This window comes from Vipera ursinii, assembly GCF_947247035.1.
Source record: "Vipera ursinii genome assembly, chromosome: 1".
Classification (NCBI taxonomy): Eukaryota; Metazoa; Chordata; class Lepidosauria; order Squamata; family Viperidae; genus Vipera; species Vipera ursinii.
Genome location: NC_139512.1, coordinates 112,332,761 through 112,355,847, shown reverse-complemented (window position 1 = coordinate 112,355,847; position 23,087 = coordinate 112,332,761). Strand labels below are relative to the sequence as shown.

At 42.5% G+C, this 23,087-nt stretch overlaps 1 protein-coding gene across 1 annotated transcript in view; it reads right to left on the bottom strand.

Moving 5' to 3' along the window:
• Positions 1 to 1,805: 1,805 nt before the first annotated feature.
• LOC310632479 (ryncolin-3-like) overlaps positions 1,806 to 23,087 on the bottom strand; it is a 31,322-nt gene continuing 10,040 nt past the window's right edge. Inside the window, exons 8-16 of the mRNA XM_083349699.1 lie at positions 22,107 to 22,352; positions 16,006 to 16,110; positions 9,224 to 9,361; positions 8,382 to 8,444; positions 7,648 to 7,683; positions 6,883 to 7,016; positions 5,785 to 5,914; positions 4,797 to 4,931; positions 1,806 to 2,171 (exon numbers count right to left, since the gene is read on the bottom strand). Coding sequence (XP_083205825.1) covers positions 1,921 to 2,171; positions 4,797 to 4,931; positions 5,785 to 5,914; positions 6,883 to 7,016; positions 7,648 to 7,683; positions 8,382 to 8,444; positions 9,224 to 9,361; positions 16,006 to 16,110; positions 22,107 to 22,352 — 1,238 coding nt within the window. The 3' untranslated portion in view covers positions 1,806 to 1,920. The remainder of the gene's footprint in view (positions 2,172 to 4,796; positions 4,932 to 5,784; positions 5,915 to 6,882; positions 7,017 to 7,647; positions 7,684 to 8,381; positions 8,445 to 9,223; positions 9,362 to 16,005; positions 16,111 to 22,106; positions 22,353 to 23,087) is intronic.

Below are 23,087 nucleotides of genomic sequence, written 5' to 3'. Positions count from 1 at the left end.
AAAAAACCCTTCAGCATCCTCTTAAAGTCCCCTCTCCTCACTGCACTACACAAAGCAATGCAGAGGTGATAGTACTAATAGTACTAATAATTGCAGTAGGATCCTGTTATGATGTGCTTCTGAAGATTTGATAAAAAATACCAATAAAGAAAAAAATCTGCTTGCTGTTTTCGGATTGTGAGAATCAAGTTGATATTTTTAGTAGAATAAGATCCATGTATCTTACATGTTTTCAAGAATGAGTATGGATATTTCCTTTGGTGTTCCCCTTTCCAAGTTGCAATACAGAAAAATAAACTATTTCGAAAGAAAAGAAAAATCTGTTCACAGATTGTTGGTTTAACTATCTCAATTAAAATGCATCTCTCTTGGGTGATATCTGTGTTTGGACAAACTCTGTCAAGATTCAGTTCCTTCCATACAATACTTTCCCTTCTTTCCTAAAATGATCTATTAGTTAAAAGTAACATCCTCAGGTTGCAAAGCCTCACACAGCTCAACTCTAGTGGATCAATAATGCTCATTTGCTCTCAGTTTTATGGTGATACGAAGTAGCCTCATATCAGAACCCCAGTAATGGGAAGATTTTGTAAGAGTACTAAATATTTCATGTAATTGAAAGATTATATCACTGTTTTAAGGTCTTTCTGGAATACCCAATACATCCAGGGATGATACAATAACTGCTTTGCATTTACAATACGAGGATTCTAGACATTCAATCAAAATTTGTTAGGCTAGTGGCCTTCCTTAAGATAACAGTGGATAACATCCCAAATTGAAGATGCTAAATTCTCAAGAAAGAGACATCTGGTACCCTCCATTGAAAAACTAGTTTTTTTCCTTTCAGATACCTTTAATTACCAAATGCATCCCACCCCCGCTTATTTTTATTTATAAATACATATGCCTATTTAACTTATATGCAGAGCACATCATGAGAAAGGCAGGGCTAGATGAATCAAAAGTTGGAATTAAGATTGCCGGAAGAAATATCAACAATCTAAGATACGCAGATGATACCACTCTAATGGCAGAAAGTGAAGAAGAACTAAAGAGCCTCTTGTTGCAGGTGAAGAAGGAGAGTGCAAAACTTGGGTTGAAACTTAACATTAAGAAAACCAAGATCATGGCATCTGGCCCTCTCAATTCCTGGCAAATAGATGGGGAAGAAATGGAGGTAGTGACAGATTTTATTTTCCTGGGCTCCAAGATCACTGCAGATGGGGACTGTAGCCAAGAAATTAAAAGACGCTTGCTCCTGGGGAGGAAAGCCATGGCAAATCTAGACAGCACACTAAAAAGCAGAGACATCACCCTGTCAACAAAAGTGCGTATAGTCAAGGCTATGGTCTTTCCAGTTGCAATGTATGGTAGTGAAAGTTGGACCATAAGAAAGGCTGAGCGCCAAAGAATTGAGGCCTTTGAACTGTGGTGCTGGAGAAGACTCCTGCGAGTCCCTTGGACTGCAAGGCGATCAAACCGGTCAGTCCTAGAGGAGATCAATCCTGACTGCTCTTTAGAAGGCCAGATCCTGAAGCTAAAACTCAAGTACTTTGGCCACCTAATGAGAAGGAAGGACTCCCTGGAGAAGAGCCTAATGCTGGGGAAGATCGAGGGCAATAGAAGAAGGGGACGACAGAGAATGAGGTGGCTGGATGGAGTCACTGAAGCAGTAGGCGTGAGCTTAAATGGACTCCAGAAGATGGTAGAGGACAGGAAGGCCTGGAGGAATGTTGTCCATAGGGTCGCGATGGGTCGGACACGACTTCGCAGCTAACAACAACAACAACAACAACATGTAATTGTTTGGATAGCCACTATTTAGCCTTCTTTTTTCAGGAAGAGAATTCAGGAAGATATTCAAGTGCTAATTCAGCAAGTCAGAGTTGAACAATTCCAAATATATTGATATTTCACCTATTGAGGTCTAATTTTCATGTCCACATATTTGTAAGAATAATTATGCCCCCTCCCAGTACGCCAGTTGATGCCATCAGCATAAGAGGTATGTTCCCCTTTGTGATAGAGGCCATTCAGGTTGGAAGAGTGGCAGGCACCATACCACCAGCCTCCCTTGTAATTTGCAGCACAACTTGCGGGTTCATAGGTATCATTGTCTTTGTCTTTTGTAGAGAATGCCAGGCCATTATGTCCTGAGAAAGAATCACCTGAGTGAAGATAATCAGAGGAGAAAGTCAATGATTTACTGTATTGTTGCTTTCAGTCACAGTGCTACAGCAGTGAAAAATGCATATTCTCTGCTAAGAAGAATTTGGCAGGAAATCAAATATAATAGAATGCATGACTTATATGCAGAAATTCCCAAGTCAGTCTATCACATTACTAGGTAGGAATTCCTTATACTTTGCTTAACCATGGTTTATTAAATAAACCCCAATTGATAAATCATGTCACATGCCAAACTGCTAACCATGGTTTACAAACACAGCTAGACTTCATAATATCCTAACTAAAAACCAGCCAACATAGAACAATGTAATAAGATCACCAGACACTATTATATGAGAAATATATAAATTATATATAATTTGTATACAGGGGAAAGTTACAAAAACTATCCATATGGTGTTGCAACAACTTGCACCTGAACATCAGCAAGACGAAAGAGATGATGCTGGACTTCCGGAGGAAAAAGGAGGAACCTGCCCCACTTTACATCGGGGGGGGGACAGTGTGGAGAGAGTTTCCTCCTTTAAATTTCTGGGAGTCTACCTCTGTGAAGATCTTACTTGGAAAGTTAATACAACCCAGGTGGCCAGAAAGGCCCAACAAAGACTTCACTTTCTCAGGGTCTTGCGGAAGATCAGGGTAGAACAACAGCTAATGACCCTCTTTTACCGGTCTACTATAGAGAGCGTCCTCTCGTACTGTATTGTGGTTTGGTATGCTGGTCTGACAGCCGCGGATAGGAAAGCATTACAGAGGGTGGTGAGCACAGTACAAGTCATTGTGGGCTGTTCCCTGACACCACTGGATGACATCACCAGGGCTCGCTGCCTTGGAAGAGTGAGGAAAATTCTCAGGGATGACTCACAACCTGGACGGTATCTCTTTACTCTCCTACCATCGGGTAGGAGATATAGGAGTATAGCCAGCAGTACCAACAGGCTGAAAAACAGCTTTTATCCATGGGCTGTTAGGCTTTTGAACGGGAAATAATTTTATAAACTTTATGCATGATTGACTAGCGAGGCCGGTGTTTTGTGCAATTAGCTCACATGGTGTAATAAGATGGAGGGTTTGTGTCACTGTGAGTTGGGGGTGGGGGCACGAAGGGAGGCTCAGCCAATCTCAATGTATACATGGTTGTACTTTGACAATAAAGGTTCATTCATTCAAAGCATGTTTAAAATTCTAGATGCAGGTCTAGAGCTTATTCATTCATGATTAAAGATCAAAAATGAGAAAGAGTCAAATATATACCACAGTTAGCAGAGATTCATTTAAAAAATACAGTATGAAACAAAATAATGCAAAAATAATAGAAAAGCAATGTTAAGGCCAAATTTAAACCTTTTTCTTCCTGGTGGCAAAGTGCAACACAACAATTTCAGCTCCTTTCATAGATATATGAATGGATCGATCTTTTAACAGAAAATAAACTATTTCTGCTTCATGACAGATAGCCAGTTCTGCATGGAGCTTAAGGACCAGTCTTGAAACAAAAAAACCTGAATTCTAGTTACACCTTTGGCACAATGACAGCTGGGTAACCTTAGGGGCCAGTCTCTTTCTTTCTTTCTTTCTTTCTTTCTTTCTTTCTTTCTTTCTTTCTTTCTTTCTTTCTTTCTTTCTTTCTTTCTTTCTTTCTTTCTTTCTTTCTTTCTTTCTTTCCTTCCTTCCTTCCTTCCTTCCTTCCTTCCTTCCTTCTTTCTTTCTTTCTTTCTTTCTTTCTTTCTTTCTTTCTTTCTTTCTTTTTCTCTCCCCACCCCCACCCCATCCTACCCCAGGAAGCTAGCACGGGAAACCACTTCTGAAATCTTGCCAAGAAAATTTCAGGGATTTGTCCACATGGTTGCCAGGAGTCAAAATGGATTCAATAGCATCAAGTTGGTTAGTTCATTAGGCCAACCTAAATGGTAAAGAAGGAATTGTTCATTTGGAGCACTTCTTGTCCTAAAAGGTCAGGGCAGCAATACACACGCAATACAATTAATCTTCATTTAGCAGTTGTCTCAGACAGCAATCATTCACACTTACAATAAAGATTAAAAAGTAACTTTGTAACCACATTTATCACTTTTACAGGTGTCCACATTTATCACTTTTACAGGTCTTCTAAAGCAAAGGAAAGCTGAAGAAAGATCATAAGCACAGTTATAGTTTCACTTAGCAACCACTTTGCTTAACAACTGAATTGCTGGTCCCAATTATTGCTAAATGAGGACTACGTGTACATATTCTGATAGCTTCAAATGAACATAGACATAATTGTTTCAAGAAAAGGACTCTTGATTTGTTTAAAGGATGAGAGAAATCCATGAAGTGTAATATTATATGTGATAGTAGCAAAATAATGCATTTTTTCACCATCACTGGAAATTCTAAAATTCACTTATCAAAAATAATGTATATCTTATGAATAGAAGTGGAAGACAAAACCATAAAAATGTTTTATATATTCATATGGTGCCTTGAGGTTCATATGACTTGACTAAATGCCTTCAGAAAATCAACTGCTATATGACAGATGTTTAACTGTCTTAAGATAATTGTATTTTATGATCTATACCAAGATACTGAAATGAAGAGGAAATCTTTGTATTACTCACCCATGTTACCATCCAAATGGGAGCCCAAACTTAGCTTGTAGTTTTCACTTTCATTTGCGATTCTGAAACTGGAATATGTTGCAAAAGTTGTGGAAGCATTGAAATCTTCCACATCAATCCGTAGTTGATGTGTACCTGAACACCGAAGGGGTAAATGTTATTAGAGAATGAATACTAGAGATACAGAAATCCTTGAAGGGAAGCATATTGATCATTGCAGCAGACTTTCATTCCACCAGGACATGACCACAGTGGAATTGTGAACCATGTCCATCCAAAAGCAATGATAACCAACAACATGGAGGAACAGAATCCAGGAGCACAAGAGTTGGCCCAGGAAAATTAAACCACTGTCCTGAAGTCACAATCTTTGTCTGGCCGTTTTGCACATTTAGCCAGAAAATGATCCATGCATTGCCACTTTTTCCTTTGCTTTCACAAAGCCAATATTTTTAAATAACTTTCTACTTACATATGGTGAGTAAGGCAGCAAGGAGGGATACAGATTGCTGCTGGGGTGTCCTAGTTCTATATATAAATATATTAGCCAGGGACTGTGCATGTGTGTGTGAGAGTGTGTATAAAAGACAGTGATGGGCCCTCATGAGAAAGAAAACAACTTTCTCTTTTTCCCTATTTTTAAGCATTTTATTCCTGATGTTATTTATTAACTGCCTTGGGGAATCATGCTACATAAAGCTCTGAACAAATTTGCAAATTACAGAAAAAAGTTTATTTTTCTCAGATTTCGTTTAAGAATTTGGAATGTACTTTATGGAAGGAACTAGAGGTTAAGTCTTATGGACCAACAGGAACAGATCAGAGTCTTTCTTTTATGCATATTGTGTCCCTGTGATGCAAAGAGAGTCTCTGGTAATATTAGAGACTTAAAGTATTGATATTCATCTTTCCTTATAAATTAATTCAGATAAAGATAAGCATTGTCTGTGTATCAAACTGAGCATCAGGTAGGAGATTTTGGACTTACCAGAACTGGTGAGAAGATGGATCTTATCATTGCCCAACCAGAATTCTGATTCTTGCCTCCCAAATCCTTTCTTGTATGATTCCCAGTCACGATAGAAATTGACAGACCCATCCTGCCGCTTCTGGAAGACCTGGTTGAGAGAGAGAATCTGCTTTCTTAATTTTATACCATTTCCATTTGGGTCTCTCATACTGGCTTAGTAAGTTCTTATCTTACTAGGCTACTTGTTTAAAAGTAAAGCATTGTGGCAGGGTGACTGCTTAATTAAAAAGTTGTTTGGAAGCACTAGTACCCATGTTATCTGGACCTAAAATGCAGTGTGAAAGGCCACCTACACTCTCATCTGTATGCAGGACAAAAAAAAAGAAAGCAAAAAAAACAACTGAGGTGGAATAGGGATTGCCTATTTTTCTCTAGTCTAGAATAAGGATTGCCTTCTCTTCTCTGCAGAGCTTTTGGAGATGTATGCCGAGGAAGGGGCGACCCAAGGTCTCCTGAACTCTGCTTCAGGCAGGTAGAAGGGAGGTTCCTATGATTTCCTCCAAAGCTCCTGAGGGCAAGACAAGAACTAACAGATGGAGAATGATCAAAGAGAAGATCCCACCTAGAACTAAGGAGAAATTTCCTGTCAGTGAGAACTATTAATCAGTGGAACAGCTTGCTTCCAGAAGTTGGGGTTGCTGCGTCACCAAAGGTTTTTAAGAAGAGCCTGGACAACCATTTGTCTGGCTGGCTCAGGAATTCTGGGAGTTGAAGTCCACCAGTCATAAAAGAGCCACGGTTGCCTACCCCTGGCATAAGGCCTCCTGCTTGAGCAGACAGTTGGATTAGAAGCCCTCCAAGGCCCCTTCCAACTCTGTTATTCTGTATTCTGTGTTCTGTACATAGGTTCTCTAACCTGGCCCCCTCCAGGTATGCTGGACAGCAACTCTTGGAATTCTTAGCCAGCATGACAACAGCTGGGAATCCTAGATACTGTCACCCCAATAGATCAAGAGGGAGCCGGATTAGAAAAAGCTGGGAGCCTTTGAATATTACTAATGAGTTAAAATATTTTTTTTGTTTTCATTATGTTGGAAGCAAACATCTCTTACTTACCAACCAGCCCCCTCCATCTACTTCCATGTCACAGAAAACCACCATCACTTTCCCTGTGACTGGATAGATGGTGTACCAGCCAGTGAGGGTCTCTCCATGTTCACGGAGCTCCTTGCAGTTTCTGGCTCTTGCCTCTGAGAGAAGAATTGAGGGTTGGGGGATGGAAATGTGTGCATCAGTTCAGATTCTCTCTGTACTGAAAATATATGTGGTGGGACGATTACGGGTCTCATGTAAGAACCTCCAGTGAAATTAGCATAATCCCTACTGTAAGAGAATGGATATTCCTTGGTATGCAATAATATTTTTTTAAATGAAGAAAATATTTATAAAATTTATATGCCCTCCATCTCATATCCAACAACTCTGGGCAGCTTACAACATATAGGTATAGATGGATCCTCCAAGACCTGAATAAGACATACATTATTTGAATATGTAGCAGCTTTCTCCAAACTAGAGCCATTAATTATCAGGGGAGGGGGGATTATGGGAGGTGTAGTCCAACATTCTTAGAAGACACAGGTTAGGAAAAGCTGATAGGTGCAGATGAAATGCATCACAGTGATCCTTAAATTGTGATCAGAGAATTTGTACTGTTCCAAACATCTGTTCTAGCCCGTTCAGGCCATTTTGCATTTATTATCCTGAGTGATAAAGGGCAGACAGAGGGAGATCAAGAAGAAGATGAAGTCATTTGTGCCAATTATCTGGGGAAGGTTGAAGTGGCTGAGTAAGCAAGGGGAGAATGCTTAGACAACATACCTTCCTGCTGACAGCCTTCTAAGCGGCAGGGTTCTCCTGTGGAAAGCGGGGGGAAAAACTGCTTTTAAGCTGAACAGACTCAGGGCTCTCCAAGTAAAAAGAAAATGTGAACACGAGAACTATTTCACAAACTCTGAATACAGGTAGTCCTCAACTTACAACCATTCATTCAATGGCCATTCGGAGTTACAACGGCACTGAAAAAAGCATCTTACGTCTGTTCTTCCCATTACAACCATAGCAGTATCCCTGCAGTCACACGATCAAAATTCTGAAGTTTGGCAACCGGCTCGTGTTTACAATGGTTGTAGTGTCCCAGGATCTTGTGATCCCCCTTGGCAACTTTCTGACAGACAAAGCCACTGGGGAAGCCAAATTTACTTGACAATCATGTTACTAACTTACAACAACTGCAGCGATTCACTTAACAACTGTGGCAAGAAAGGTCACAAAATGGGACAAAACTCGCTTAACAACTGTCTTGCTTGGCAATGGAAATGTTGGACTCAATAAGTTGAGGACTCTCTGTATAACAACCCTTCTTTTTATGCAAGTTTGTTATCTTTTTTCTTGCTCAGAGGAATAGAGGTATAGAAAATAGGCTGCGAAGAGCTTGTCTTGCAAAGTGATCGCCAAAGTAGAAGCATGAGTGAGAATATTTGTTTGGAAGCCAAGAGGCTTGGGATTTCCATATATCTCCCTCATTAAAAAATGGATTTCTGGAGATATGTTACCTTTGTCTCCTTTCTCTCCCTTTGGTCCAGCTTTTCCAGGTATCCCAGCAGAGCCCTTTTCACCTAAGGAGAACAGAACAATGCTTCTTAAAAGAACATCTGTAGCATACCAAGAGCTTTCCAAATCTTGTCCTGGTAAAAACCAAGGTCATCACACAGGGTTCTCTCTTTCAGTTTGCAAAAAGGAGGCAACAACCCCTTTTTTATAAACAGGAAATCTACCTACACACTTTCCACATAATGGAAGCATGTATAACTATTCTGAACTTGCATTGTTTTTCAGGTTTTCCTCATCTTTCTGAAGCACTGCAAAGACCATAACATCTTGCTAGGAAAGAACTGACTAACCCCTGGAAAGGAAGAAAGCTGGTGGGCATAAGAATAGTTCCTTTAACAGAATGACACATTCCATCCTCCCCCCAAAAGGACAGAAGTTCCAACTATAGGAGCACTCCCAACTGCTACTACTGTACACTCATCGGCATTTTTAAAATCCCCTTCCCGACCTGAAATGCAATCTTGTTAGTATGGCACCTTCCCTTCCTAGCTGGAATTTGAAGGGTGGGGCATGGTTTTCATCCCTCTGCCTGTAACCTTAATGATGCTTGCCCCAATATCCTTTCTTCTAGACCAGGGGTAGGCAACCCTGGCTCTTTTATGACTCATGGACTTCAACTCCCAGAATTCCTGAGTCAGCATAGCTGACTCCATGAGTCATAAAAGAGCCGAGGTTGCCTACCCCTGTTCTAGACAGTCCAGGCTATGAATTTCCTAGTAATAGAACAAATAAGCTGCTAGATCGCCTTGGCACCAATCGTCAACAGAGGTAGGCATCAACTTACCTGGGGGTCCCTGAGGTCCTGACTCACCCTTGGACCCAGGAAGTCCATTTGTTCCGGGCACACCTGGAATCCCAGGTATCCCTGCCTGGCCCTGGAGTACAGTCTTGTCATGCCCACATTGTGCTAAGCTCTTCAGCTCTGGAATAGAAGAAAGAGCAGAAACTGAGTGAAAAACTAGAGAGAAGCAAGAAGGTTTTCCCCAGAGTCTAACAAGTCACACTAAATCAAGGTGGCCGTAGTTTGGTTGCTAGAAAACCAGGATGATGCAGCAGATAATATTGGATTTCTGTTGTAGGGAATTCTGGACAAGTTCACTCTTTTTTTTTAACTGAGCCTTCACAAGCTTTTAAAGCCTGCATTTTTTCAACTGCTAGAGGAAGGGTGAGAAGGGCAGGAGAAAGAAGAATAATGACATGTACAGGATACTCTTAGGAAACAATCCCTGACACATGTACACATTTTCCTTTCAAATATTCTAGTTGATTACCTTACACACTTTATATAGGGGGAAATCAAGTATTTCCACAAAAGTGCAGTTCACCAGGAGCCCAGAAAATATTTGTTCTCTAACGAATCCATCTATACATATAAAAATCAGACTTCTTTCTTCTCATTTACATTTTTGAATGTATATTTAAAACTTGTTAGCTAAATTCTTAGATAATGCATAGGTTATATATTCGTTACATTTAAAAACACACACATGTGAGTTACTGTGTCTTTAGTGATTTATTTATCTGTCAATTTATTGGCAGATTTCACGCAATTTTCACAAAATGCGTAATTAGGCACCTCTTTCACTGCAGTCTCGGGCCCCATCCAGCCTAGGTACAGTAGCATGTTTCCTCTCCAATCTGCATCAAGCAATCTTATCAGCTGCTTCATGAGCCACCCACATTCCCTGCAACCAGTCAATGGCAGAATGCTAAAAAGCAAGGACCCTGGTGGGACCCTAACCCTCTTCCATTCCAGTATATGCTTCTTGCAGCAAGTAGAATGGCAGAGCCCCATCTCGGGGCTGTGGGGGAGTAGTGGCAATGAACCAGGGTAACTTTGAGTCAAAATGGGACAATTTGCCATGGCTAACTTGCCATGGCTGACTCACCGTGGCTGACTTGCTGCGGGCGACTAGCCCCAGCTGACCTGCTGCAGGAGAATTCAATGTGGGACAACTCAAGAGAGAGACAAGAAGATTGCAGCTCACCCCTGCCTCAAGGACGTCTAATCTGAGAAAGATAGAAGCCAAAGCAAGACACCAGACCCTCTGCAATTCACTTGTCTCTCTCTTGCCTTATTCTGTGTTGATTGGTTCCATGGTGAGTTACCCCATGAGTTGCCCACAGCGAGTTGTCCCATAGTGAGTTGCCAACAGTGACTAAGCCATGGTGAGTTGGCCTTGGCAAGTTGTCCTAGACCCACCAGGAGTTGAGGGAGCTGTGTTTCTGCTAGTGAGGAACTCCAGCAACTATGAAAATCATTCAAAACTGTCTTTACTGTGCTTATTTTAGAGTATGAGCTACTTCCAAACTTATTGACTCAACACATGAAGCCCAGCTGGATTAGCTCTGTTCTTGGATCAGTTCAGCTTTTATGCATGAAAGATGCTTTTGACACAAAGCATCTGATTAGGAGAATCTTTTCAGGCTGGGAAGCAGTATATGCTACAGAATAGAGCACAGATGTTTTTATAAGACATGCCTTTTTGGCCAAAGACAAACTCCACTGGTCAATGCTGGTGATGACCTATAAAGCCCTAAATCCTCACATCCTCCTAATTAATTAATTATGGGACTGCCTTCCCCTGGATTTGCTCGGACTCTTATGCCTCGTTTTTGTTATACCAGCATGGACTTGTTCACCCTCAAGGGTGCCCCCCCTTCCTGGGTGCGACCCGCCTTTGTTGCCACTTTTAATCTTGATGAAGGGCCTGATTGTTGGGACCCTGAGAGATGGCTGGGCAGGGGCAGGGGCCTCCGATATAAATTTAATAAGAGGCCCCTGGTTAGTTTTTTAGTTAAATTTTTTGTGGGCTTAGGGAGGGGGGCGGGAATTTCTTATGGTTGTTTGGAAATGGGGGGGTAGTCCATCAACCATTGTTCAGGCCAGGTCCGGGATTGGTCGCATGGGGGGGCAGGGGTCGGTTGCCTCCGGAGCTCTGGAGCGGGTCGTGGGATTACCTATTCCCACGACGTTAGGGAATGGCAGCAGGTGTACGAACAGAGGGCCGTATCGACATCCGGGAGGGCCTCTCCACTGTTTACAAGCGGTGAGGCGCTCCGACCCTCTGCTTCTGCCCCGAGGTCCCGGGAGCGAGGATGTGCAGCCACCTGAGCTCCGGTTGGTGTACTTCAGGGGTCTTCAAACTTGGCCCTTTTATGACTTGTGGACTTCAACTCCCAGAATTCCTCAGCCAGGCATGCTGGCTGAGGAATTCTGGGAGTTGAAGTCCACAAGTCATAAAAGGGCCAAGTTTGAAGACCCCTGGTGTACTTGAACGCCAGGTCCATTGTTAATAAGGCTCCTCTTGTCCGGGATCTGGTCGAGGGTGAGCACGCGGACCTGGCTTGCATCACGGAGACTTGGTTGGGCCCAGAGGGTGGCATTCCTCTGGTTGATCTTTGCCCACCAGGTTTCCGGGTGCTACACCGGCCTCGGGCTCAGGGTAGGGGCGGGGGAGTGGCGTTAGTTATGAGGGAGACCTTGTGTCCGCGGGAGGCCACCGTTCTCCAGATAGTCGGGTGTGAGTCTCTCTTCCTGAGATGTGGTCCTGGGGCGCAGTTGGGCTTGCTGCTGGTGTATCTTTCACCTAGTCACGTAGCAGCAGCCCTGCCTGAGCTTCTCGACATCCTCTCCAGGTTGGTGATTGAGTTCCCCAAACTTATAGTTTTGGGTGACTTCAATCTACCATCCCTGGGAGGATCAGCTGAGTTAGCTCGGGAGTTCATGGCTTCCATGACGGCCATGGACCTGACGCAAGTAATTCATGGACCGACTCATGTGGGAGGCCACACCCTTGACTTGGTTTTCTTATCTGGACAGTGGTTAGATGATCTTGGTGGGGGCTCCCCAATTGTTATGCCCCTGTCATGGACCGATCATCATCTCCTACGGCTGGTCTTCCATTTTGCCACTCCCCGCCGTGGGTGTGTGGAGCCAATTAGATGGTACTGCCCCAGGCTTTTAATGGACCCTGATAGGTTCCAGGCAGCGCTGGGGTCCCCACCTGCCTCCGTTGCTCACAACTCGGCGGATGCCTTAGTGGAAGCCTGGGAAAGGGCAGCCACGGAGGCACTTGACTGAGTTGTACCCTTGCGGCCGCTGACCCAGCACAGATCCCAGCGAGCTCCATGGTTTTCTGTGGAGCTTCGGGAGATGAAGCGTCGGAGACGGGGCCTAGAGAGCTGTTGGAGATCCAGCCGATCTGAATCCGACCGATTGCAACTAAGAACCTATATTAGGTCTTATCTCGCAGCGATAAGGGCGGCGAGGTCTAATCACTTTGCTACCCTTATCGCGTCCGCAGGTAACCGCCCGGCCGTCCTGTTTAGGGTGACCCGCTCCCTCCTTAATCAGGAGGTGAGAGAGGAACCCTTGCAGGGTTGTGCCAAGGAGTTTAGTCAACATCTGTCGGACAAAATCGCTCGGATTTGGACCGGTCTGGACTCTGACTGGGCAGAGTCTGATGATCAGGACGCGGGCGGTCTTGTTGATATTATCTAGGAGGAGTTTGATTCTGTGACTCCGGAGAAAGTGGACAGGATTATGGGGAGGTTGAGCTCCACCACATGTTTATTGGACCCATGCCCTTCCTGGGTGGTTTATGCGGCTCGGGAGGGGACACGAGGCTGGTTCCAGGCAGTTATATCTGCCTCTTTGAGTGAGGGCAGTTTCCCCGCCGTCTTGAAGGAGGCGGTGGTGAGACCTCTCCTTAAGAAGCCTGCCTTGGACCCAGCTGTGTTAAATAACTTTCATCTGGTCTCCAACCTTCGCTTTCTTGCGAAGGTTGTTGAGAGTGTGGTGGCGCATCAGCTCCCTCTGGTCCTGGATGAAGCGGATTATCTAGACCCGTACCAATCGGGTTTCAGGCCCGGGTACAGCACGGAGACGGCATTGGTCGCTCTGGTGAATGATCTCTGGAGGGTTCGGGACAGGGGACATTCCTCTGTCCTAGTCCTATTAGATCTCTCAGCGGCGTTCGATACCATCGACCATGGTACCCTGCTGCGGCGTCTCAGGGGATTGGGAGTGGGAGGCACAGTTTTTCAGTGGTTCTCCTCCTATCTCCTGGGACGTTCGCAGTCGGTGTTGGCAGGGGGGCAGAGGTCGGCCTCGAGGCCTCTCGCTTGTGGAGTTCCTCAGGGGTCGGTCCTCTCGCCTCTCCTGTTCAACATCTACATGAAACCGCTGGGTGAGATCATTCGTGGTTTTGGAGTTGGGTATCATCAGTATGCTGATGATACCCAACTTTTTATTTCTACCGCAAACCACCCCAGTGATGCCCTCGACGTGATGTCCCATTGCCTGGAAGCGGTTCGGGTCTGGATGGGGAGGAACAGACTTCAACTCAACCCTGACAAGACTGAGTGGCTGTGCATATCAGCATCCCGGGATATTCAGAATATTCCATCTCTTTCTATGGGGGTGAGCTATTACCCCCCATAGATAGGGCTCGCAACTTGGGAGTCCTCCTAGATTCACGGCTTGCTTTGGAAGATCACATAGTGGCTGTGACTAGGGGGGCCTTCACCCAGGTTCGCCTGGTGCGCCAGTTGCGGCCCTATCTAGACTGGGATGCCCTGTTTACGGTCACTCATGTGCTCGTGACCTCTCGTTTGGACTACTGCAAAGCTCTCTACATGGGGCTCCCCTTGAGGACCACTCGGAGTCTCCAACTGGTACAGAATGCAGCCGCGAGAGTTGTGTTGGGAGTCTCCTGATACTCCCATGTTACACCTCTGCTCCGTGAGCTGCATTGGCTCCCAGTTGTCTTCTGGGTGAGATTCAAGGTACTGGTAATGGTGTTCAAGGCCCTACATGGCATGGGTCCAGAGTACCTTAGGGATCACCTGCTGCCGGCATCAACTTCCCTCCGCCCCGTGCGTTCCCACAGAGAGGGCCTCCTCGGGGTGCCACCGGTCAGAGAATGTTGTCTGGTGGCCCCCAGGGGGAGGTCCTTCTCTGTGGGCGCTCCGGATTTATGGAATTGGTTGCCGGTCGAGCTCTGGATGGCGCCTGACCTTTGCTCCTTCCAACGCGATCTGAAAACGCACTTATTCGAACAAGCCGGCCTGGCCTGATGGGGGTTGGGTTGGGATTTTTATTGTCGCTTTTAATACATGTATTTACTGTTTTAGCTTGGGCATTGTATTTAATTCTTTTTTAACTTTTGTATTTTTGTATTTTTATATGTTTGCCCTGTTCACTGCCCTGAGTCCTTCGGGAGAAGGGCGGTATATAAATAAAATTAATAATAATAATAATAATAATAATAATAATAATAATAATAATAATAATAATAATAAATGGCATGGGTCCGGGTTATTTACAGGAGTACCTTTTGCCGGCGTTAACTTTCCATCGTCCTGTGCGCTCCGACAGAGAGGGCCTCCTCAGGGTGCCGTCGGTCAGGGAATGTCGACCGGCAGCCCCCAGGGGGAGAGCATTCTCTGTGGGCACACCTGCCCTCTGGAATCAGCTTCCTGTTGAGCTCCGGATGGCTCCCGACCTTCGCTCTTTTCGCCGCGATCTGAAGACATGGCCATTTGAACTTGCTGGCCTGGACTGAGGGACTGGGATTTTAGATCTTAAATTTTAAAAATTTTAAATTTTAGAATGTGTTTTATTGTTTAGGGCTATTTGGTTTAATTTAATTTTAATTTTTGTATATTATGTGTTGTTCATAGTGTTTTAATTGCCCTGTACACCGCCCTGAGTCCCTTGGGAGAGGGGCGGTATATAAATAAAAAAAAAAATCTTTCCCAATCCATTAAACCCTTCTCCTAGAATTGCTCTAGCTTCACTAAAGCGTCTACTACGGGTCTGCTAACTTTGCTCTTTAAACATCGATTCCTCCCTCTGACCAATAGCAAAGCAGAAAATGGCCACTAAACAATGTCTTCCCCACATTGGTGCATTTGTTACAATTAGGAAAAAAATAAAAAACAAAATTAGCCATTGTCTGGAGCTCTGGCAAATCCTCCAGCAGCACTTTCCCTAAAGGGAGGGGGAAGTCCCAGGAGCTGGAAGGTGGATGGAGTTCCCACTAATGATGATGTGCCCTACAAGTCTTCCCAGTTGCAATGTATGGCAGTGAAAGCTGGACCATAAGAAAGGCTGAGCGCCAAAGAATTGAGGCCTTTGAACTATGGTGCTGGAGAAGACTCCTGCAAGGCGATCAAACTGGTCAGTCCTAGAGGAGATCAACCCTGACTGCTCTTAAGAAGGCCAGATCCTGAAGCTGAAACTCAAATACTTTGGCCCCCTAATGAGAAGGAAGGACTCACTGGAGATGAGCCTAATGCTGGGAAAGGTTGAGGGCAAGAGAAGAAGAGGACGTCAGAGAATGAGGTGGCTGGATGGAGTCACTGAAGCAGTAGGCGTGAGCTTAAATGGACTCCAGAACATGGTAGAGGACAGGAAGGCCTGGAGGAACGTTGTCCGTGGGGTCGCGATGGGTTGGACACGACTTCGCAACTAACAACAACACAGTTTTGAGGGAAGCCCTCTAGACCAATCTATCTTAATTAACTAGCTCAACACAGAAAGGACCAGTTGAGACTCACGTGCACAGCAGTTGGTTTCTGTCTCCTCCTGTGTGGATAGTCCTCTCTGTGCAGACAGAGCAATCAGGAATATGAAGCAAAAGCCAATCCAAGTTGTCATCTTGCCTCAGAGAACCTAGTTTGCTGTCCTTTTAATATGTCTTTGAGCTGGTCTATGGGATTAAGTGTTCTTGTATATGTAGCAATGCCCATTAGTTCTGTAAACAGAGTGATGTGGAAATAATAGAATTTCCTTGCAAAAGTACAGGAAGAAACTATGTTGAAAGTCTCCTTTTGCAACACCTGCTTTCACAAATCTTGGCACCATTCACAATATTTACAGAAGAGGGACGGAGCTCTAGAAATAACAGAAATCCTTGCAATGCATTGCTTTCCCCACCCTTTGTCCTTTGTTGAGCATTTTCTGTGGAACAATGTGGATCTTTTAAAAACTGTTATCAGAGGGAGAGAAGAAACATGAGTGAGCTGAACTTTGGGTAAACAAATACTTCGGCCTGATAAGGCTGATGGTATGTAACAAACGACTAAAAATTAATAGGTGTTCATTAATCTCTTCTGCAATTTTCATATGTTCTTATGGATTATAAATGCATTTTACACCTAGACAAGTATGAGTATAGACTAAATTGCTTTTTTAAAATATACAGAGTGAAAGAAAGGCTGTAGAGTAATATCTAGAACAGAGGTCCCCAGCCTTTTGGGCACCAGGGACCGGTTCCATGGAGAAAAGTTTTTCCGCGGACTGGAGAGTGCCTGGGTTTGTGTGCTGCCTGCATCCCACGGATGGGGCTTTGCTTGTTTGTGCAGACCGGTTGCCGATCTAGAAAGTAGATTAATATCTATCAGGCTTTTGTCCAAAAGCAATGCATGCTAGCCTAGCCAGTCTTGCCATAAAAACAGAACAAATTAAAAATAAAAAAATTCTCTTTTTTAAATAAATAAATAAATAAAAATCTCTTGTAATGGTATGTGAGAAAGATCTTGGGACAGTAGGTGAAGGGATGTTGCCAAGGGACAGCATAGCCTGCAGCAAGATAGCGGGCAGAGCAAGAGGCTCAGAAGAGATCCTCCCTAGTTTCTCAGTTGTAAAGGAGATGGGTGGGAGAGAGAATTGTCCTTTTGTAATACGTGACATCATGCTTTACAACCACATCACTTCGCAATGGAAATTCTGATCCAAATTGCCACCTTTCCCTGCTATTACTGTGGAAAGGTGAAGCTTGCGTTCTCTCAGTCAGTTAAGACTGTCAGTTAAGACGACAGTCTTCTTTTCACACCTCCAATTTATTTATTTTTCCCCATTCCAGGTAATGGTTAGTTTTCTTCTCACTTCAACTGCAACCTCTGTGTAATTGGTACTTGAGGATGAGGGGTAAATGGGGGGACGGAAACATGCAATTGAAATCCCACATCTTTTTAATTTTTAAAGTGTCATTTGAAATTGGATAACAATATCAATTTTGAATGAATGGATAAATAAATTTGCCATGAACATACTTTAAAATGGGTGTAGCTTTGATTGTGCAGCCATGGTTGCCAAGTTGACATTTTGATTCCATTGGGACACGGGACAAAATGACAATGTGCCAAATGTTTTATTAATAATGGTAAAGGAAAATAACTAAAGGTTATTCTTTTATAAATTGTATAAAATGTAACACCAATGAATTGTATCAAACGTAACACCAAGATGTGGGACTATCTATTTCCTGCTCAGGCAGAGGACTCACAAATGGTAATCAACCAAGTCTTTTTTTTGAAATATTAAAAAGCTTCAAAGAAGATAGGAACATCCCAAGGTTACAAGTAAACATCTAGATAGTGACTGATGTAAGGAAGGTGTTACAATAAGTCTTTTGAAGTGTTAAAAAGCTTCAAAGAAGATCTTTTAGAAATGTAAATGACTTCAAAGACTAACTTAAGTTTCTTGGGGGGGGGCATGTATCGAGAAAAGAAAGTATAAATGCCTGGTTTGAAACTTGCTCAGTGCGCTCTTTGAACCCAGTCCAATTTGGGAAGGGTCTAAGAGGCCGCGTTTGCAAACGCTTTTTTTCTTTATTATTTTCAATTTTCTTTTCAATAAATCTTTGTTTTTGTTAACCAGACTTGTCTTTGAGTTCTGAGCATAAAATTTTGGGTTTTTAAATCTCACAATGGTTTGTTTTGTTTTCTCTGGGTTAGGGATTGGGAGAGATAAAAGCAGTGGTGGGATTCAGTTGGTTCGCACTGGTTCAGCAGAACTGTTAGCTAATTTTTGCTGCATTCAGAGAACCAGCTGGCTTACAGAAGTCCAGTCTAGGCTTCAGAGGCCTGGAGCAGGCTTTCCAGGCATAGAACTGCCCACTGGAAGTGCATGGATGCCACTTCTAGAAGTCCATTCTAGGCTTTGGAGGCCCAGAGGAGGCCTCCCAAGGCCTAGAATGGCCCACCGCAAATGCTTGGATGCCACTTCCAGAAGTCCGTTCTAGGCCTTGGAGGCCCAGGCCTGCATCAAATAAGAGAACCGGTTGTTCAGGTATTTGAATTCCACCACTGGATAAAAGTATGGAGTGAGAAAGGAATGTGCCTCCGGTCATCTGCCTTATCTCTGGGCGGAAGGAAGATGGCATGAAGAGACCTAACAACCTTGAGAGCGGTGCCTTATCGGTTCATTCCCACAACAATTTGACATCTTTGGATTGGCTCTATTCGAACCGACCGGATGGACAGTTGGGCTGAGGTTTTTGATTCCTAATTTGAATGTATTGCTTTCTGCAGGAAACCCTCAGATCCTGCCTTACTTTCCTGTAGTCAGCAACCCCAATAAAAGTTCCTGTTGAAATGCTACACATTCCAAGAGTTCTGCTTCCTTGGGAGGATTAGCTGAGGCAGCTCCTTACACTTTATAATCTTAGAAGAAAACATCAGAAGTCATTCTTTGTATATATTCGTGGGTTTTTTCTTTATACTTTTTTTACACTTCTGTCCCTGTTCTTGTTTTACTCTTTATCATTTCTTTTGATCATTAATTTATGTTGTTTTTAATGTTTATGCTTTGTAAAATGCAGTAAAATTATTTGGAAAAAAGAGTTGCCTTGCTAAGGTGAAAGTTCAAGTGAAGCCCCTTTGAAGCTGTTTTATAAAGTCAGAGTCCACCATCAAACAGAAACTGCTGTGTTGCTTGACTTACTTCCTCCAGAGCTTCCTCTGTTGTATGACTTATTCTACCTCAGTTTCCTCCATATCTGCAATACCGGGCAAATTTCTAAGCAGCGGTTCCATATGCCCACAGAATTATTCTCTTTGGAAGTGCTCTACATTTCAAATTCTGTTTATACAGATCAGATTCGGCCATTTGTAACCTGTGGCACATGTTATTCATTTTGTCTTCTGAATTCTTTGTTCCATAACATGCAGTGATTATATCTAGTCATAACACTATTGAAATGAGCTGATAAGATGCTGCTTTAATTCACTTCACTAATCCTAACAATCAAAATATATTTACTTCTTGATCAAAGTCAAAGAGCAAAAAAAATCCATTTTTGTTGCTTCTGTCTGTTACATCCAAATCTACATCACAGTTTAGCGGCATCTCGTCTGTAATGATGATTTAACCATTCCCATTTTCAGAGGACTCAGGCAGAGCTGTATCCTTGTTCTTTAGTCAACTTCTATATAAATGACATCATTATGGTTCTTTCTAAACTAGAATTTTACCCCTTGCCCACCATCCTAGATCTATCTTCTTGTAAAGAAGGTTGAAATCATCTTCTTAAGTTGGCACCTTATCCGTAACTCAAGTGGGCCTAGGTGCTTTAGTGTTTTATTCTTCCAGGAATTTCTTGAAATCAATTACTCAAAAATGAAGTTTCCGTTTTTCTCTAGAATGCACTTTAACTCCTCCATTAAAAGGGGAAATCAATTTAAAAAACAAGTGGATCTAGTTAAGAACTTCAAGTAACTTGGTTACCTTCACCCACTGAAATAACCAAATGAGTGAGCTTTCTATTAGAGCTGCTAACATAGTCTTCCTGGCAATAATAACATCTCTGCAGCAATAAAATTGTACAAAGCAAAGATTTTGAGTCTATTGCTATGTAGTCCACAACTTTGTTTTTATAACTGTCTCTACTCTAGAAACTGCTCAGTCTAAGTTCCTCAAAGCCAAACTCTGGGTCCTTTGGCCAACTTCAAATGCTATTGTTTGGCTAGAGTTTGGCTGAATTTCTCTTGGGACCTACCTGAGACTTTGCCATCTCAGGTTTTGGCTGAAACAAATCTTTTATTGGAAAGATTTATTTCTTCTCTGAGAAAGCAAATTGATTCTGATCTAGCTGATTATGTTTTTTCACCCAGGCAATATCTCAACCCAAATAAAATGTTAACTAGCCTTAAATAGAGAATCTGGGATTTAGATCTATGAAATACAGTAAGAAGGTGAAAATCATTCATCTCTATTACACTGCAATTGTAAATTATCCATGGACAATTCCTATCCACCTGTGCATATCCTATGCAATTCACATTCATCTTCATAGGATACTTTTTAACTTGGTTGAATAGATGCACTACTATAAAGGAACACAGGAACACATTTGCTATAAACAAATGTATTAGTGTCTTGTGTAACAATTATATGTGTTTGGCTCAAATACAGGCATAGAGTCAGTAATTGTATTATTTCTCTGGGGCTATAGATTCTTACTAAGTTGCATACAAAATCAACTATACACCGAATTTCTGTACCAAAACATAACAATGCAGATAATTCAATTATTCCAGCAATTATTGATATTCATATCGATGCCGCCACCACCATCATCCTCATCCTGGCTTAAATGAATGCATTAATTTGAGGGGGTCACAGCCCCACAATTTTTGACAATCACTAACGTGTACATGACATAATTTATAAATGTGTAAAAAATAGAAACAAACATGGCTATGCTATTTTAGCAAAATAAAAGTTAGTATAAAATCATAAGAATTGGCTGTAAAATTCCATCCTAGAATTTTACATCCAGAAAGAATTCTGTGAAAGTTCACACATGGGATATGAAAAGAGCACTCTGGAGCTGTGTGATCTCAGGATCAATTATGGAGAGAGGGTTCTTTATTATGTAGGACAAAACAGCACGTCTGACTAACCTTCAAGGGATTACAGTCATACTCTGGAGATTCAAACACTCTGTTGCCAGCCATTAGGATTAGAGACAAGCTCATTTCCTTCTGGAGGCATTTCCCTTCAGCGTTAAACTGCATTGTATGTGTTGAAAACACTTTCCAAAAGGCTGCAACTTTTGTAAAACACCAGGTCCTGCATAAAAATGATCATACAGATACAGTAAAATGCCACAGAAATAAGTCAGATCAATTTATGTGAGTTAGACTTCTGATTCAGTGTGAAATAGGAGGCTGAATCTGTAGCTGAAAAGAAGTGAATTTTTTCCCTTACAAGTTGATTCTCAAGTTTGATCTGAGTTACATTCCACAGATTTCCTTTACTATGAAAAACAGTGACACAGCTGTCTCAGATATTGTTTCTGTGAACTTAGTTGTTTAAGGCAGGGGTCTTCAAACTTGGTCCTTTTATGACTTATGGACTTCAACTCCTAGAATTCCTCAGTCAGCAATGCTGGCTGAGAAATTCTGGGAATTGAAGTCCTCAAGTCATAAAAGGGCCAAGTTTGCAGACCCCTGGTTTAAGGCAATAGGTTTATGAAAACCTTCCAAGGATGCTTTACTAAGACAGAGGTCCAATTAATCCTGTTACTGAAGTTGATTCGTAAGGCATAGGCACACAAATGAGTAGAAACTATTGTGTTACTTTACCTACTTATGGATTATAGATCAATAAATGTCAGCTTTGTAGGACATTGAGGAACACCTTTTTCCTCAGAAAAAAAAACAGAGGATGAAGAAGTAAAAATTTTTGAACCCTATCCCCATGTAAATAGAAAAGGGATTACAAGAAGAGAGAACAGTCCAATGAACACACGAAGGAGCAGTTTCAAAGATTTGCTGCATTTATTTTTTCCCCAGAAGAGAATATAGAAGAATAGTAATTGCTAGTACATTTTGGGTCACATTGAAGAATCTGTCAAACTGTGGTTTCATTTACTGTGGTCTAATTTTCATATCCGCATACTTGTAAGAATAATGGTACCCCTTTGCAGCAGCCCAGTTGATGCCATCAGCAAAAGAGGTATGCTCCCCTTTGTGATACAGGCCATTCAGGTTGGAAGAGTGGCATTTAGCATACCACCAGGCTCCTTTAAAACTTTCGGCACAATTTGCATCATAGATATCATTGTCTCTTTCTTTGGTAGAGAATGCTTGGCCATTGTGTCCTGAGAAAGAATCACCTAAAGGAGGAATTCACAGGGAAGCACTAAGTTCATCTCTTCCAGGAATACAAACCTGCCGGGTATTTCACCACTGAAAAATGTTCCTAAGTCACTAAGAATTAGAAAGGGATTAAATATAAATGATAGAGCATCTGGTTTATTTGCACAATTTCCCAAATTTGAACTTTGGCATCACTAGCCAGCCTAGTCAAGATGATGCAATGTGTTTTTCAATGGCTTTACCTGTTTCTTGAAGCCATGGCTTGCTTACACCACCCTGAGGTCCATTTAACAGACCACGTTATAAATCATGACTGATAAACGGAATGCCTGAACCCCATTAACACATTAAGCCAAGGAATGGATAGGTTCCCTGAATCTGGGATTGTGTTTGCTCCGTGGACCCAATGGAAGGGCTGTTTCTTCATATTCACACTCCCATATTATCCCTCTGATAAGCTAGAAAGGAATTAGGCAGCCCCCTGATTTAAATTGTTTCTGCGTTCTGCATCGGGTCATGCAATATTATTATGCAGTCAGATGTTTAAATTGGAATTGGCATTTTTATCCACCTGTCGATTCCTTCCGAAGGGCCTAATATAGGCAGATACTGATGTTTGATTGTGTTACAGTTATTGTTGCGAGATGTAAGCTGTTCCAAGTAAATGTGCCTTTACAACTGTCCATGCCAGTGGTGTTCAAGTGGTGGTGCTTGAATAGGTACCAAAGCACTTGTTACTATTGCTACTATCT